This window comes from Empidonax traillii, unplaced genomic scaffold, assembly GCF_003031625.1.
Source record: "Empidonax traillii isolate 1590-97213 ecotype Southwest subspecies unplaced genomic scaffold, ASM303162v1 scaffold142:size1213974, whole genome shotgun sequence".
Lineage (NCBI taxonomy): Eukaryota > Metazoa > Chordata > Aves > Passeriformes > Tyrannidae > Empidonax > Empidonax traillii.
In genome coordinates, this window is record NW_020955335.1 from 1,010,865 (window position 1) to 1,025,692 (window position 14,828).

The 14,828-nt window shown below is 38.9% G+C and overlaps 1 protein-coding gene across 4 annotated transcripts in view; it reads left to right on the plus strand.

Moving 5' to 3' along the window:
- Positions 1–14,828, plus strand: part of SPOPL (speckle type BTB/POZ protein like) — a 60,451-nt gene that overhangs the window by 6,459 nt on the left and 39,164 nt on the right. For 3 of the 4 annotated variants that reach the window (XR_003571280.1, XM_027884275.1, XM_027884273.1), the window contains exons 2-5: positions 8,822–8,956; positions 9,133–9,254; positions 9,518–9,669; positions 13,253–13,380. Coding sequence is in view for 3 of the 4 variants with exons in the window: in XM_027884275.1 (XP_027740076.1) it covers positions 8,879–8,956; positions 9,133–9,254; positions 9,518–9,669; positions 13,253–13,380 (480 nt within the window). In the remaining variant the exon portion in view is untranslated. Of the gene's footprint in view, positions 1–5,523; positions 5,541–8,821; positions 8,957–9,132; positions 9,255–9,517; positions 9,670–13,252; positions 13,381–14,828 lie in introns of those variants that run through there. The other variant, XM_027884274.1, reaches the window with a different exon arrangement.

Below are 14,828 nucleotides of genomic sequence, written 5' to 3' on the forward strand. Positions count from 1 at the left end.
ATCAAATGTTAGTCTGGGTAAGTAATAAATTACAGTGTCTGGGCCTTCACAGAGGTTTTCAGAGTCACTTGTAAAGACAGGCTCATCACTTGATGTTGACTGACTTCTTGATTTCCTGGCATTAAATTGCATTTTTTCCTTCTGCTTGTTTTCCTGCTTTGGGAGAGCACTTTTCTGTGGCAGCACTGCAGGCACTGCGCTGCGTTTGACGAGGTGGCCTCGCCGGGATGAGTCACACCGGGGTTATGTCTTCTGTGGATGGAGGCAAAGAGCATCTGCTTCTGGTCTGCCTTGTTTGACAGCGCCGAAGATGAAACCAAATCTGTTTACTTGCCGCAGCCAGTGGAGGGCTTTGCAAGCCCGGCAAAGCTGGGAGGGATATTTGGCTTGCTGAAGTGTGGCTGTCAGTGGGCGATTGCCTGGGTGATGCAGCCTGTGCAGGCATAGCTTCTGGTGACAGACACCCACGTGGTGGCTCGTGGAGTGTGTTGCCAGAAAGAGCCTCTTGAAAGCAGCTGAGACGGCTCATGAAAAGCGAGTTTGGTGTGATAGAACTTTGCTGCCCTTTTTCAACCCTGTTGCTTCTGTCAGACTGAAGTCTGCTTAACTCTACCTGATAACAGGGCTGCCCTGACAGCCCTGCACCAGCCTCTTGGCCTGACTGGGCTTTCCAAACGTGGGAAATTTTCTGCTGTCTTGAGCAACTAAGACTGTGCCGTAAGTGGGAAAACTTACAGAGAACTGCAGAGGTTTGAAATTGCTTTAGTTATGGAAAAAGAGATCTTAGAGTATATTTGAGTTGTTCTTAAATCCAAAAGTATAAGCAAAAGAGTACCTGGGTGTTTTTTAAGCAGCAGATTGATACAAGCTGTGTATTTGTCTTTGAACTTCAGAAACTAGTTTCTCTTGAACCGAACTTGGGAGCTGGACTCAATAATTCTTATGAGTCACTTCCAACTCAAGATATTCTATGATTCTATGAACTTCTAGGATTTTCTTCTTTACCTCTATGGATGTAAACCTGTCTAGCTGCAGTCCAATACTGAGCTGTCAAGTTTTACTTGCCTCGATAGCTTTCAGAGATTCCAGCTTGATATTCACCAAAGCGAGTGAGTGTGTAGCTCTGCCTCTTGACCTACCTGTCTTTCCTAGGATGTGTCTAATCAACTGTTGTGAATGAAATTTAATACCCAGTCCACTGAAATTAGTTCAGTTTCAAGAGTATTTGAGTGAATTAGCACAAAATGCAGTTTGGTCCTCTGACAGAATTGAATTTTGGTTGTTTTTTTTTTTTTTTTTCTCTGTTTCCTAGATTATAAGTATCACTCATTTATTGCACTAAGTGTGCTCCTCAGACATGGAACAGGCCTGAAATGAGCTGTAACTCTCAACATTTCCAAGATGCAGCTGTGTGAACAAACGTGTCCACTGTTTGCCAGAGAGGTAACAGGGCAACAAATGAATGATCAACCCCCTTCCTGGTAACATCTGCGAGTAGCAGTGTTTGGCTGCTGAAAGCAGTTGTACCACTTCATTGTGAGCTTTGCAGGTGATACCAGTGTGCAGAGGTTAATGGGCACAGCATTCTGCTGCTCTGAACAGCTTCTCTGCAGCAAATGAAAGCACCAGTCTCTGGAGAGTGTAGTCCAGTGCTTTTCACAACTCTTATGAATTTTAAAAGAAAATAGAAACAAAACAAAGCAAAACACCCCAAACTAGTTGTGACTGTGCTAGAGAAAGATGTTTTTTTGTTACAATTGAAGTCAACTTTCTGTTGGCTAATACAAGCTTCTGTTTCCAGTGCTAAGAATGAAGTCAGGATTAGCATTTTCGATCTGGTGAACTCTTGATTGTGTGTAACTGGAGTATTTAGGGAAAAAATGTCTTCATTTAATGTACTTTCACATGTCAATGGTTTGTTGGAGTAAAAGTAATGGAGTGAAAGTAAGGAGGGGAAAAGATCACTTCGGCTGTGTACCGGGAACAAAACCCCAACAGCAATAGTTTATTTAAATAGAATAGTTTCCCAGGAGGAGTTGTGGTGGAAATACCCATCTTTTGGGTCCCATAAAACTAGACTGGGCAATGAAAATGAAAAATGCTGCAAGAAATAATCTTGCATTTCTTCTCCAGGGAAATGCCCAGATGACTGCTGTAGGGAATGGCCTGGGATATCTAATACAGAGCACAATGGGTTTCCTGTACTACAGAACAATAATGCAAGGCTAATGCTGAGGGGTTTTTATCAGTAAGCTTGGCTGATGTAAACTAGACAGTTACAGCTGAAGCTGTGCTGAGCACTGGGGTTTTCTCTCAGCTGAGGTAAAATTCAACTTCATTTTTCAGAGGCTTAGGATAGGAAAGAAAATTCAGAGAAAAACCTGAAAGTTACATATACTCATCTTCACAGTTTTTACAACTAAAATCCATCACTCTGCTAATTTTGAACTGCTGACTTCAGCGTTACCAGTTACAGGTGGAGCCCCATCCTCCTGAAAAGTTGGGCATTTCACATGTGCTAGGTTTTGCTTTGCTGGGGCTCTTCTGCTGGAACCACCGTGAGGATTTGCTTTTGAATTCTGGAGTCTTAGTTGCAGCTATTTTAAGTTGTCTCTGCCCCCAGCTGCCTGCCCTCCCTGCTGGAGTTTGATGGGGTGTATATGTAGTTTCTCAGCTGTCACAATCCAGTTCAGGGTAGTATTTTTTCTCACTGGAGAAGCGTGGAGAGGGTCAGGAATTGGCTTGTGGTGTGGGTGCTGATGTGTGTGTGTCTCCTGGCTGGGCACAGGCTTCCAGCAGAGCTGGGGGATGGCAAGGCTGAGATCTTAACCATGAAGCACATGGGAGTAGCCAGAGCTTATGATTTAAGCCCCAGAGCTGGTTTGGGTTTGTGTAAACTTGGTTGCTATCGTGCAGTTCCAGGGAAAACATATACTTAAATAAGCATTTTTTAATATTATGTTCTAAAAAAGCCTCAAACTCTTATAACAGTTATGGGATGCTTCTTCAGGAAGTGTCATAGGATCTTCCTGTGCACAGGCCACCTTCTGTTCCCTTCTCTGGCCCTGAAAAAGAAACATTTTGTATGTTAGAAGTACTATAGGAATTGTAAAGTGAAGTTTATCCTTAACTTATAGGTTTTCTAACATTGGGGGAGGACACATATGATTGCAATTGTCTTAAGTATCAGTAATTCTGTTCACTCAAATGATGCAGCAATAGATAGGGTTTAAATTCCATAAATACTAAACACTCTATTTAACTTCTCTTAAGTGTATCCTGAGTCTGTTTTCTTAGAAGCAAATGATGATACTGAACAAATTGGAAAACTGCCTGAACTTAACAGAGCTTTCAAATGTTTGTTGTTGTGTTGTGGATCATCCAGTTTTTGACAATTCTTTCAGAAAGATCAATTGTGAAGAGATGCAAATCCTGCTAATTAAAAAACAATCTTTCACAAATTTGGGTTTTTTCTACTGACTAGTAGAAGTCTGATGAATTTTTGTAAGCATAATTGGCTTATAGCACAAACCCTTAAACAGGAAAAACACTCCAATTTCTTCAAGTGGATATTATTTTAGTCTCTGAGGTTCAATGAGCAGAGTTTGTTTATTTTGAATGGGTTTTTGGAAGCTGATTTTATTGAATGAAAGGGTTATTCAATTCAGACTTAAAAAAAGAAAACAAAACTAAAAGTTTTGTCTGTACAGTTAGCCAAACTGTATTTGGGTTCTGAACTGTGTATTTACTAGGAATAAGAAGTTGGAGGAACGCGGCGTTATTTGCCAGTAAACCTTCAGAAGGTGATCTTTTATTTCAACCAGTGATGAAATATCAATATTTCCAAAGGGAAGGGTGTGCTGGTTTTGGCTGGGGTAGAGTTAATTTGGTTGCTGGCTGGGGTTAAACCATGACAGGGGGAAAAAAAGTTAATTCACAACAGCATTGCATTTCTTGAAATGTTCAGCCCTGCTCAGGCAAAGACCATCTCCATTCAAAGGGAATATGCAGTACACGCTGGTGGGATTCGCTGGTATGGCCCAAGAGGGAAACACTTTGATCCTGGAGGCTCAAGCCCTGGGAGGAAGGGAAATTGGAGAGAAGAGGCTCAGCAGGGACTGATCAGCCAGTTCACAGTGTGCTTTTTCCTCTCGTTCCTGTGGGAACAGGACTGGGTCACTGGTTTGCTTGGTGAACTGATCTGTGGGTTGGGTTCTGCCAGGCTGGGATTTGACTTTCTGGGTGTGTTGGATACCCTGCAGAAGGCAGTTTGTTTTGCCATTCCTGCCAGTAATTTGCTGACTGTAATCCCTCATTGAAATACAAAGATAAACCCTTGCCATGGTCACTGCTTAACGTGCAGCACCTGCTCCTGTGCACCTGTTGCACTGTCAGTGTTCTGAAAGATCTCCCAGGATCTGGTTAAACTGAGCTTCTGCTCTTAGGGGCGAGAGCTGGCCCAAGATCCTGCTGACAGGGCAGCTCTTCAAATAAGTTTATGAAGTGTTTTGTGGGTTTATTGTTGGGGGAGTAGAGGGTTCCTCTTAATGTTTGTTCATATGTATGTATGTGGTGCGTTCTTAATGAGCTAGTCACTTTTGCAGTGAAAAAGTTGAGATAATTCCAGCACAAGATGTAAGAGACTGGGAATGTGTTCTTGTCTAGCTCTGAGAGGTTGAAAAGTAGCTTTGTTTAGAATAATGTTGATAAATACTCAATTTCAGAGAAGGGAAACAAAATAATATTTTTGAAGTTCACTTTATTGATTTAGGAAGTTGGTTTAAATCCTAAGATCTTAAGTTAGGAAAACAGAAAGCTAGTACAGCTTTTAATGAAATTCCATGTAAATACATTTTATGGAAGGTAGCCCATGCTTTCTTTACACTGTATGTGCAAATAATAAATTAGCAATAATCAACTTCAGATGGCTTGAAGTTAAACACAAATATTTGTTTGACTAGAAGAGCACTTCAGTTGAATCCTAAATAAAACGTACTGTGAGAATTCCTCATTTCTTATGTTATGTGTCTACTTACTCACTGTTCTGCAAGGAGTACCGAGCTATGTGAAGGTCCTGATTTATCAGAGACTGGTGAGAGTTTATCAGAGAGCAGAGTGATTATCAGGTGAAGCCAGTACCTTCCTCAAAAGACCAGTAGAAGTGGCAAGCCCATCATGTTTGGGGTCAGGAAGTACAGGTGAAGCGGAGTATCTTTGAGGTTTTTCTTCCTTTTTTTTTTTTTTTTTCTCTAAGTAAGACAATGAACTCAGACTCTCAGAGAGTAAAATCAGCACTGACTGCTGCACCACATTCAGCATGAGTATATCACTTCATTAAAAAAAACCCCAAAACAAACAGTAAAGGTACTTGACACCCTTTAAAAATGCATCTTGCTTTCCTTTTGAAAACCAGAAACTTCTTTTGCCCTTATCTGCCAAAACTTGTTTTGCTGTTCCCAGTGCGAGTTCCTCAGATGGTCAGAGATTTCTGCCTGGCAGAATGGCCACACTGACTGGTTTGCTGAGCCCTGTCCAGACAGGTATGACATTGCCTGAAAACTCTTGGAGCTACTGCCTGATAATGTCCTGTCACTTCTGGTGCTTTGTTCAGGATAGCCTGCAGAGAAATAAATGCAGGTTGTAGCATGAAAATTGTCCCTCTGAGTTGTTTCATCCTGCAGTCAGCAGGCCTGTCTTCCTGCACTTCAGTGATTTAATTCCGCCCAGTCGCTCTCCGACTGGTTTTGTGAACTGCAGCTCTCTCTGTTCCCAACCATTTGTTCTAATGGGCTGTGATGAGGGGTTGGTGCTTGAAAATCCTTTTTGTCAGAGCTGATGACAGTGGCTAATCAATGATTCATAAACAATTTTTTCAAAGTAGTATTTAGGCTTCTCCCCACGCAGAGCTCAGCAGAACAAAGGGTGGGTGCGTAGTTGCACCTCTGTCCTCACCTCCAGGCTGCCCGTGCAGCGTCCACTTTGCCCTGGTGACCATCAGTGGCCACTCAAAGTGGGTAAGGCTTTTTAAAATTGTGCATCCAGGCATACTAAAAAATACAAACAACCCCTCAGCACAGACTCCCAAGATAAGATCAAGTATTTAAAGTTGTTATTGCTTTCTCCCAGTTTTCACAATCAAAAAATTTGATTGGCTTAGTAAATCCATGTGAAAAAAAGTGAGATGTAAGTCTGCTCTCAGAGTTGTATCAGGAGGTCATGAAAATCAGCTGTCTCATCCTAATGCTGTAATTGGAAGCTTAACAAAAAGCTGAAGCTATTTTGAAAGACCTGAAAAGTATCCTTATATAAAATCAGGCTTTCTTTCAGAATCTGAGTGAATTAAAGCACCAGGCTAAAGCATCCTCCGAAGTACAGATGCCCTGGGTAGAAGAGGTACAGAGACAAGGCAGCAGGTGGACCTGAAAATAATTGAAAATAACTACCTTTGCTTAGAGTTAAATTCTTACTGAATCAAACTGATTTAACTGTGACACAGGAGGGGACAGGTAGCTACTGGTAGCTGGCACGAGGTCACTGAACACTTTCTTGAGAGATCCTGTACTGCAGTTATTTTCAGGCTTTTTCAATTTAGAAACCCCTTCAGAGCAAATTTGACTCAGATCTGCTGCTCCTTCATGGTTACAGGGAGCTGACTGGTCCAATGGACTGAAGAATTGAGGTACAGATGAGAGATGAGACAGTCCTGTGCATCTCATGCAAATGACAGAATAAGGAATGGGCTGTATTTCTTCTTGGGTTTAGCTTTGGAGAATCAAAGAGCAGCAAACAGGTTCAGTAAAGCTGAGTTAAGCTGTGCTAACCCTTTCAGGATATGGTTCTGTGTAAAATCAATCACGTTTGGGGAACAGCTTCAGTTGTTACCCCTGAGTAGGATGTGCTTTCTGAAATAATGGTAATATAAGTGCTAATATTTGCATTATGAAAGAGAGATGTTCATTTGTATCCTTCCCATAAATTTTACTCTGGATGATTCTGTACAGAGAATCAAACCCAATTGTAAACCTGTAAGCAAAATCTTTGTAAACACAACTTCCACAATAAATATGTTTCCTGCTTAAAATATGGGACAAACAAGTTCCATTATCTGAAATTTAGGGGTGCTATCTGTTACTAGTTTCTATTTATGACAAGTACTTAGTAAGTACTCAATATTGGTGTAAATAAATGCAGGTTTTATTTGGGGAAAAGTAATTTATGAGGGACAGCTGGACTATAGTTATGATTAGTCTTCAGTGTCTCAGTGATCCATATCTTGCAGGAGACCTATTCAATATTTTGTTTTCATCCTGTCTGAGCAGATCTGTCAGTAGAGTGATTATATATCATCTGCTTCCTCATCTGGTAAAAACTGAGAATTAGCTTTGTTTTCAGGGTTTTATACTTTCGTGATTCAGATCCCCTTGTCAGCAGGCTTTAATGTGGAAGGGCTACTTCATACCACAACTGAGTGAGAAGCAGTACCAGTAAGGTGGGTGGGAAGACATCCACTGAGGATCACAGCAATTCACAAAGGAGAATTCTTCCTGTAGGAATAATAAGCTCCTTTACCTCATGACTGAATTACGTGTGGTCTTGCAGCGTCTTCTTACCAATGCTTGCATGAAACCTTGTTTCTAAGTGTTGCCCATCCCTGAAGGAAGAGTTCCAAGAGTTCCAGCATTATTGGGGGTGTGCAATCACATCCTTTGAGCAGGGCAATTACTGCTGTTCTATCACAACTAAGAAGACCGTTATGGCAAATGTTGCAGGAAGATTGTTGCTCTAAGTGATAGCAGGGTATGTTTAAAGAAACTTTCTGTACTAAGTGAAAATGTTCTGTGGCAGAAATAATTGACTTTCGTCTGGTTTGATCAGGGTTCATTTCACTTTTTAGCAACTTAATGGAGCGGCTTAAGTGAGAGGCTGTGCTTCTGGCAGGAACCTGTCTGCAGGTGAGAGCAAACCCTCCCTAAAGCAGAGTCAGCCCAGTAACCCAGAGCTACCCTCTGGTGGACCCACCTTCTCTCATTAGTCAGGTTCAAAGGCGAGTAGGCTGACTAATTATGTGTCTTTAGGTATTGTGTGACGGATCTGGGCATGTGACTCAATTCCTGATGGGCAGGAGAAACTACAGTGCTCTGTTAGGTGGTAATTCGTAACAAAACTGCTTCATTTGCAGTTAGAAAGTTCTGGAGAGTTGGTGAGTTGACTTCAAACTGTTTTTCAGCTTTGTGCTTCGATAGGGAACCAGCACATGGTTGTGGTGATTTTAGTTCTTGAGTAGGATCTCTTGGAGTTAAAGATACAAAGCATCCGTGAGAGACTTGTGAAGGAAATACTACTTTAAATGCAAGTTTAATTTCTTTCCCTCCCTTTAGAAATCTGTATGAACCTGTTTTCCTCCCAGGTGGCTGGGTGTTCTTCTAGGGCTAGATTATGACAGTGTGGAAAACTAAGGCTTTGGTACTAATAACTGAGTGTTCACAAGGCCCTGGTTACTCTGCAAATCAAAGGAGAAGATCCTGAAGAAAGTTGTAACATGACTGGAGTGGTCAAGGTGGTAATTTGCAAAGGGGATGTTGAAATATTGTCATTAGTGGTGTTGTGTGATGCATACACACTTTTGTAAAGTGTTGCATGAGGGTTGAGCCTGCAGATTTGGAGCACCAGGAGTTGTTCATGTGTGACACCCAGCAGAGCCATTGTCCTCTTTTCAGGTTTCATTTTCAGATGTGTATTTAGTAAACAAAGTAATGTGGATTTTTGTAATTTCCACACTTTTAAAAAGGTGAACAAAATCTATGAATTTTTTTTTTTTTAGGAGAATTACTGAAGTTTGGATTGCTGTCTTGATTCTATAAACCTGCAATAAGTGGCAATGTCAAGGGTTCCCACCCCACCTCCTCCTGGGGAGATGTCCAGTGGACCTGTGGCTGAAAGCTGGTGTTACACACAGGTAATCTACATAAATTCCAATGGCTTTATTTTCTAGTCAAAGTTACTGTTTAAAAAAAACCAATCTGAAGTTATTGACATAGTGAAAGATTATAGCTGACAGTCTAACTAGCTCTCATAGTTAATGCTTGATATGTAAATTAAATTTTCTTAATGTTTTCTACATTTTTTGTTCAGGTTAAAGTAGTAAAATTTTCCTATATGTGGACCATTAATAACTTCAGTTTTTGCCGAGAAGAAATGGGTGAAGTTCTAAAGAGTTCTACCTTTTCATCAGGGCCAAATGACAAAATGAAGTGGTAAGGTCTTTATTCTAGCAACTGCTTTGGTTTTTTGGGGGGTTTTTTATTCACAAAAATATGAAGGTAAATTAGAAATGAATATTAAAACTTGAACATTTCTTGGGGTTTTAATATTGGCATGGATTGGTTCTAATTTCAGAGTTTCAGCAGACACAATGGAAATGTTTGTTTTGGTGTCATGTATCATTGTGTCTTGTAAAAATATTTCTGAATTAATCGTGGGTACCATTTAAAAATTACAATTTGTCCGTTTCTTTCAGGTGCCTGAGAGTGAATCCAAAGGGATTAGATGATGAAAGCAAAGACTATCTGTCACTGTATTTGCTTCTAGTCAGTTGTCCAAAAAGTGAAGTCAGAGCAAAATTCAAATTTTCCCTGCTGAATGCGAAAAGAGAAGAAACAAAAGCAATGGGTAAGGGAATATTAATGTGTTGCATGTGGATTTGTAAGAACATCCTGAGGAACATCAGCAATGTAGTTTTTTCATTTGAGAACAGAATTTAATATTGAGATAAACTTTAAAAATATCTTTTTAATATCCTTTTAGAGACTTAATTTAAAAATCCTGTTCACGTTTCACACGTTTCTGATCACTGAGCTATGTTAATTTTATCCTGAGCAGTATAAATTACAGCACATTGCTAACTGCTGTCACTCCAGATTCTTGTCACTTATTTTTTCTAGCAGATTATTCTTGATTCCTGTTAGCAGAGGTGTATTTGCTTGTTTGTAGCTAAAGTGGAAGTGTTTGATTTCCATAGTTAATTAGGATAAACATACATGGCTGGGTTTTTTTAGACACTCCTTTACAGTGTTTTGGTCTGTTTCATCTGATTTATGCTGGAATTGGTTTAAAAACATGAACCACTTACACAGGGAATTAGAAGACTTTGGAATAACTGGTGATTTGTTTTAATTGTTGTGTTGATGTCAAAAACTTGTAGAAGGGTCTTAGTATGAGCCCAGCCTTCACTGGAAATGCTTTTTGGAAGAGCTGGCATTCTCACGAAAGTGTGTAATTTAATGCTGAACTGCACTGAATTTGTGCTGTTGCAAGTCCAGTATATGAACTAGCTCTGCTTTTCATCCCTTCTGTTCCAGGATTTAAGAGATCTTGCAGGGTCTGTTCTGCTGCAAGTTCTGAATTTCTTCCAAAAAGTTCAGCAGTGCTTGTACCCAAAGTTGATGCTCTTTCTCCTTATGTAACTAGGCCCACTTGTAATCTTAAAAGTAAATCCACAGAACTGAGTGCAAATTTAAAAATTAATTTGTGGGATTTTTTTTGAAGGAAAGTAAATGTATGTGTTTCATGTATATGTTTCATTCTGCTTCATCTCATTCGCTGATGGAGATGGTTCAGCCTCCTGGTTCTGGAGCTCATGTGAGCAAAGCTACACTTGTATACATTTGTGAATATTTGTACACATTTGGGGGATCTTTTGGCTTGAGACAGTCTTCTAGTCCGGTAGTGGATTGGTGTTGGTAATACAATGAGAAACTGCAGTGTTTGTGACACAAAATATTTTGAGATAATCGTAGAATCACAGAATTGTTAAGGTTGCAAGGGATGTCTGCAGTTCGTGTACCCCAAACCCCCTGCTGAAAACAGGGTCACCTAAAGCAGTTTTCTTGGGACCTGCCATGCTTTGGATATCTCCAAGGATATAAACTCCACACCTTATCTGGGCAGCCTGTTTTAGTGTTTAACTAGATGCTGCTGCTCCTTTTTTTGCCTTAGGGGTTCTCTGCAGGCTCTCGTTTGTTTATTGTCCACCAGGACCCCAATCTCCAGTGACCTGTTTCTTCCTGATCAGTAGGTCTAAGCAGACACTGGGCACAGCATTGCTGACATTGGCCTGCCCTCTAATCCTACCCTAAAAGCTCTCAGCTGGTTCATCATCCATTGCAATGCTAAAAATCACAAGGTGTCAAAACCCCCAAAATCCTGTGAGTAGATGTGTCTTCAGTTTCTGCAATAGCAGCTGTGCTGTATTTGGCACCACAGGAAATATAAATATCTTTTTCGCTTGGGAAATTACCAACAGAAATCTTTTTCCTTGGACATTCCAGCCGTTTGCCATCTGCTGGAGATGCCATGTTTTTATTTATACAGTGGAATTATGCCCCAATTCAGATGTCCTTTGTAAATTGATAATTCATGCATAGACTGCTGCTTGAAGTGATGAAGCTGTGTGCAAAATAGATAGCAAGCTAACATTTTAACTTTATTAAAAGAAAAATACATTTATACTTTTTTGCTGCTTTATTTTTGTGGGTTTTTATACTTAAAATGCTACTGATGACTTGATTGCAGGGGGTTAATGCTAGTTGTTGCCGGTAAGAGTAAAATTAGGTCTGCAGAATAAAGAATTGGGATGAATCTAGAGAGGAAAGTTTTGAACCCTTTTGGAATGTGATTTTCTGATTTTTATTCAATTTAATGAGGTTAAAATTTGGCCAGTATGTGAAAGCACTAATCCAGATACCAAAAAAAAAATGTATGATATTTTTTAAAATGTGATTTTCTGCCTTGGTGTCCAGATTTAAACATGTGAACAGTGGTTTGTGTTTGTTCTGTTACCCTCAAAGCCCACACTGCACTTCAGTGAGTTCACTGCATACTGAAAATACAATCAAAACCTGTACATTGCATTTTTCTTGATATAATTCTAGGGAAAAACTGTTTTGAATATCCTTTTTCCACCTGCTGTTGGTGAGGACAATGCATGACACATGTATGTTTTCTGACATACACAGCGTGGTAAATGGTCAAGTGTGTTCCAGTGATGCTACCAAGTTAATTAATCTAGAGAAGTGTGACTTTCTTCCTGCCTTTATTTTGGAGGTTGTAGAAGGAATTGATATTTTAATGGATTCTGTCATGAAAATACTTTGCTTTTAGTACAAACTTCTTACTTAAACTTCTGAATTGCTCTCCAGAAGGCTAAAGCATCTCCCCGTCCAGCAAATGAGATGGTGATGCATTTCTTGCCAGACTTTTTTGGAATGGAAGTTCTATCTTGGGGGATTCTTTACAAGATCCCTCCCCACTTACCCTCTGGTCTTATTTCAGAAGTATTCTTGCTCTCTGCATTTTGAATGATCTTTCTAAATATAATCCAGAATAGGCTTTATTCTACATGTATTCTCAAAGCCTTTCCCAAATAACTTCTTTCCCAAGTTTTAGTTCTACATAAAAATAGATGGTTCTCTTTCCTGTGGTTCAGTTTGGGGAACAAGTGGCCACTTTGCAGTGAACAAGCCATGCAAAACACCTCATCTTACTAAATTATGTGTGTTTGCACTGAGATGACTGTGGAAACTGTTTTTTTTGGGCTGTGAACATTAGAACTGGAAAATAAGAGTTGTGTGGTCACAGCAAATCTAATGGATTTAAAAAAAAAAATTCCTGTAACTGTGGCTAAAAGGTAAATGTAAATAATATCTTTTTATGACCAAAAATTAGTTTGCTGCTTGAAAACTTACATTTCTGCTTGGCTATTTTAATGCTTTTACTGTATTTCAAACTAATTTCAACCTGTGAAACAAGATTTTCCATTTCAGGAAGAAGTCAAAACAGATTGTTATGACAACTGCAGAGCGTTGTCAGGATGTGTTTGTGGTGACAAATTCATTGTAATGGTGCTTCCCTGTGAACAATTTGTGTTTTGACACATTGGCATTCTTAAACATGAACTGAAAAACTCCTCGTGCTGGGAGGTGCCTGAGATAGATCTAAGGAGCTGATGTGGTTTGAATTGCAAATTGTGCTCTACTAAGTTCTATCAAGTGTTTTAGAAAGTAACACTATTACAATATTAAAAAGCTTTTAATCAGTTGTGGGTTTTCTAGAAATGTGACTCACTATCCAAATGTGTGATATTGATTTTTTTTTTTTTTTTATTAACACTTAGCCTTGATGTAGAATGAGGTGTTGCTATTTGTTAATATTTCCCTTTAACTTGCTCTGTTTGTCCATAACTGTTTGTTATCAGAAAGCCAAAGAGCCTATCGATTTGTGCAAGGCAAGGACTGGGGGTTTAAGAAATTTATCCGAAGAGATTTTTTGCTAGATGAAGCTAATGGTCTTCTACCAGATGACAAGCTTACGTTATTTTGTGAGGTAAGTTGATATTTGTGAGGTTTTGAGTGGTAAACTTTTAAATAGTGTTATGTGTTCAAAGAAGTAGAGATTTATGTTGATTTAAACAGCAGCATACTCTAGAAGTTGTCTTCTGTAAACTTGGTACAATACACATTTACTTGCTTTGTTAGCATTGCATTTTGTTTTCTTTTTTGAAAATGTGGAATGTCTGAACTGATCACTTGGAAACTGTTGGATTTCTCCATGAATCTGCCAGGAGTATGTTAGAATCAACTGTAGAGTTATTTATGCATGTGCATATGTGTTGTCCATAGAAGTGCTGTTTTACTGACGTCACTTTTATTTAAAGAAGCTCTCCTTGGAATTAGAGGGTTGTTTTTCACTGGATAAGCCAAAGGAAATGTTTACATACTGGTTCATGTTATAAGCTCCCTCCTGCTAATTGCCAGAATCTTTATTCCTGTAATATCCTAATTGATGGCTTTAACCAATTAACAGATCTTTCCAGTAAATTAAAGACTTATTTTTGTACTAAGTGTTACATTTTGTTTTCTGGGCTAATACAAGTATCTTGTAGAAGAAGGTGTGCTTGATACTGAAAATTAGCATTGAGAGCTGTGGTATAAATTTAAATTCATGGAGTATTATGGTTCACTTCTATAATATCAGTTATGTTGGTAACCTAAATTATCATATTAAAATTTGGTAAAAAGCTTACTTAGTGTTAAAAATGGAAACTAGAGAAAGTAGCAAGTGTAAGTAGAGTGAGTGTGTGTTAAATATACATTGGCTGGTTATCTGGGCTGCCATAAAGTGATTAGTGACTTAGGAGGATGATAGATGCTCTAACTGCTAATAAGTTTGCTTTGATCTGTGTATTTACAGGAAATGTGTAAAATTGTCTTGGCAAGATTACAATTTAATTATATGTCATTATGCTGGGTAGGAAGAATAATTGAAATGTGGCCCTTGAGACTAGATATTGCAAATATAGTGCATCTTATTTTCACTTAGACAAGTTAAATTAGCTGCATGATAAATTTGTTATGAATACAATTATTTGGGTGATAAAAGCAGATAAAACAAGTGTTTTATGGTTCTATAAAGATACTTTTGAGTATTTTCTCATTTTAAGTTGTCCTCTTAATGAACGCTTTGATGTAAATGAACAGCTCTTAAAAGTAGTGTTTGGTTTTGGAAATAGATCACTCTCTCATTTTAGAAATGAAGTTTAAAAAAAAAAAAAAAAAAGTAGAAGAAGTGCTGAGTTTTCCACAGAGAAATACTGCTATTTAAATTTTGATGCTAATTGTTGCATGTAACTGTATTTCCTGACAAAATTCTCTATGTTTTAATGTGAGTGCCTTTTGTGAAGTGCTTGACCTACTGTGATTATAAATTCTGAAGGAAGTAAAACATCCAGTTGTGCACAGTGAACATGTTAAAATAACTTCTGGCTTATTTCA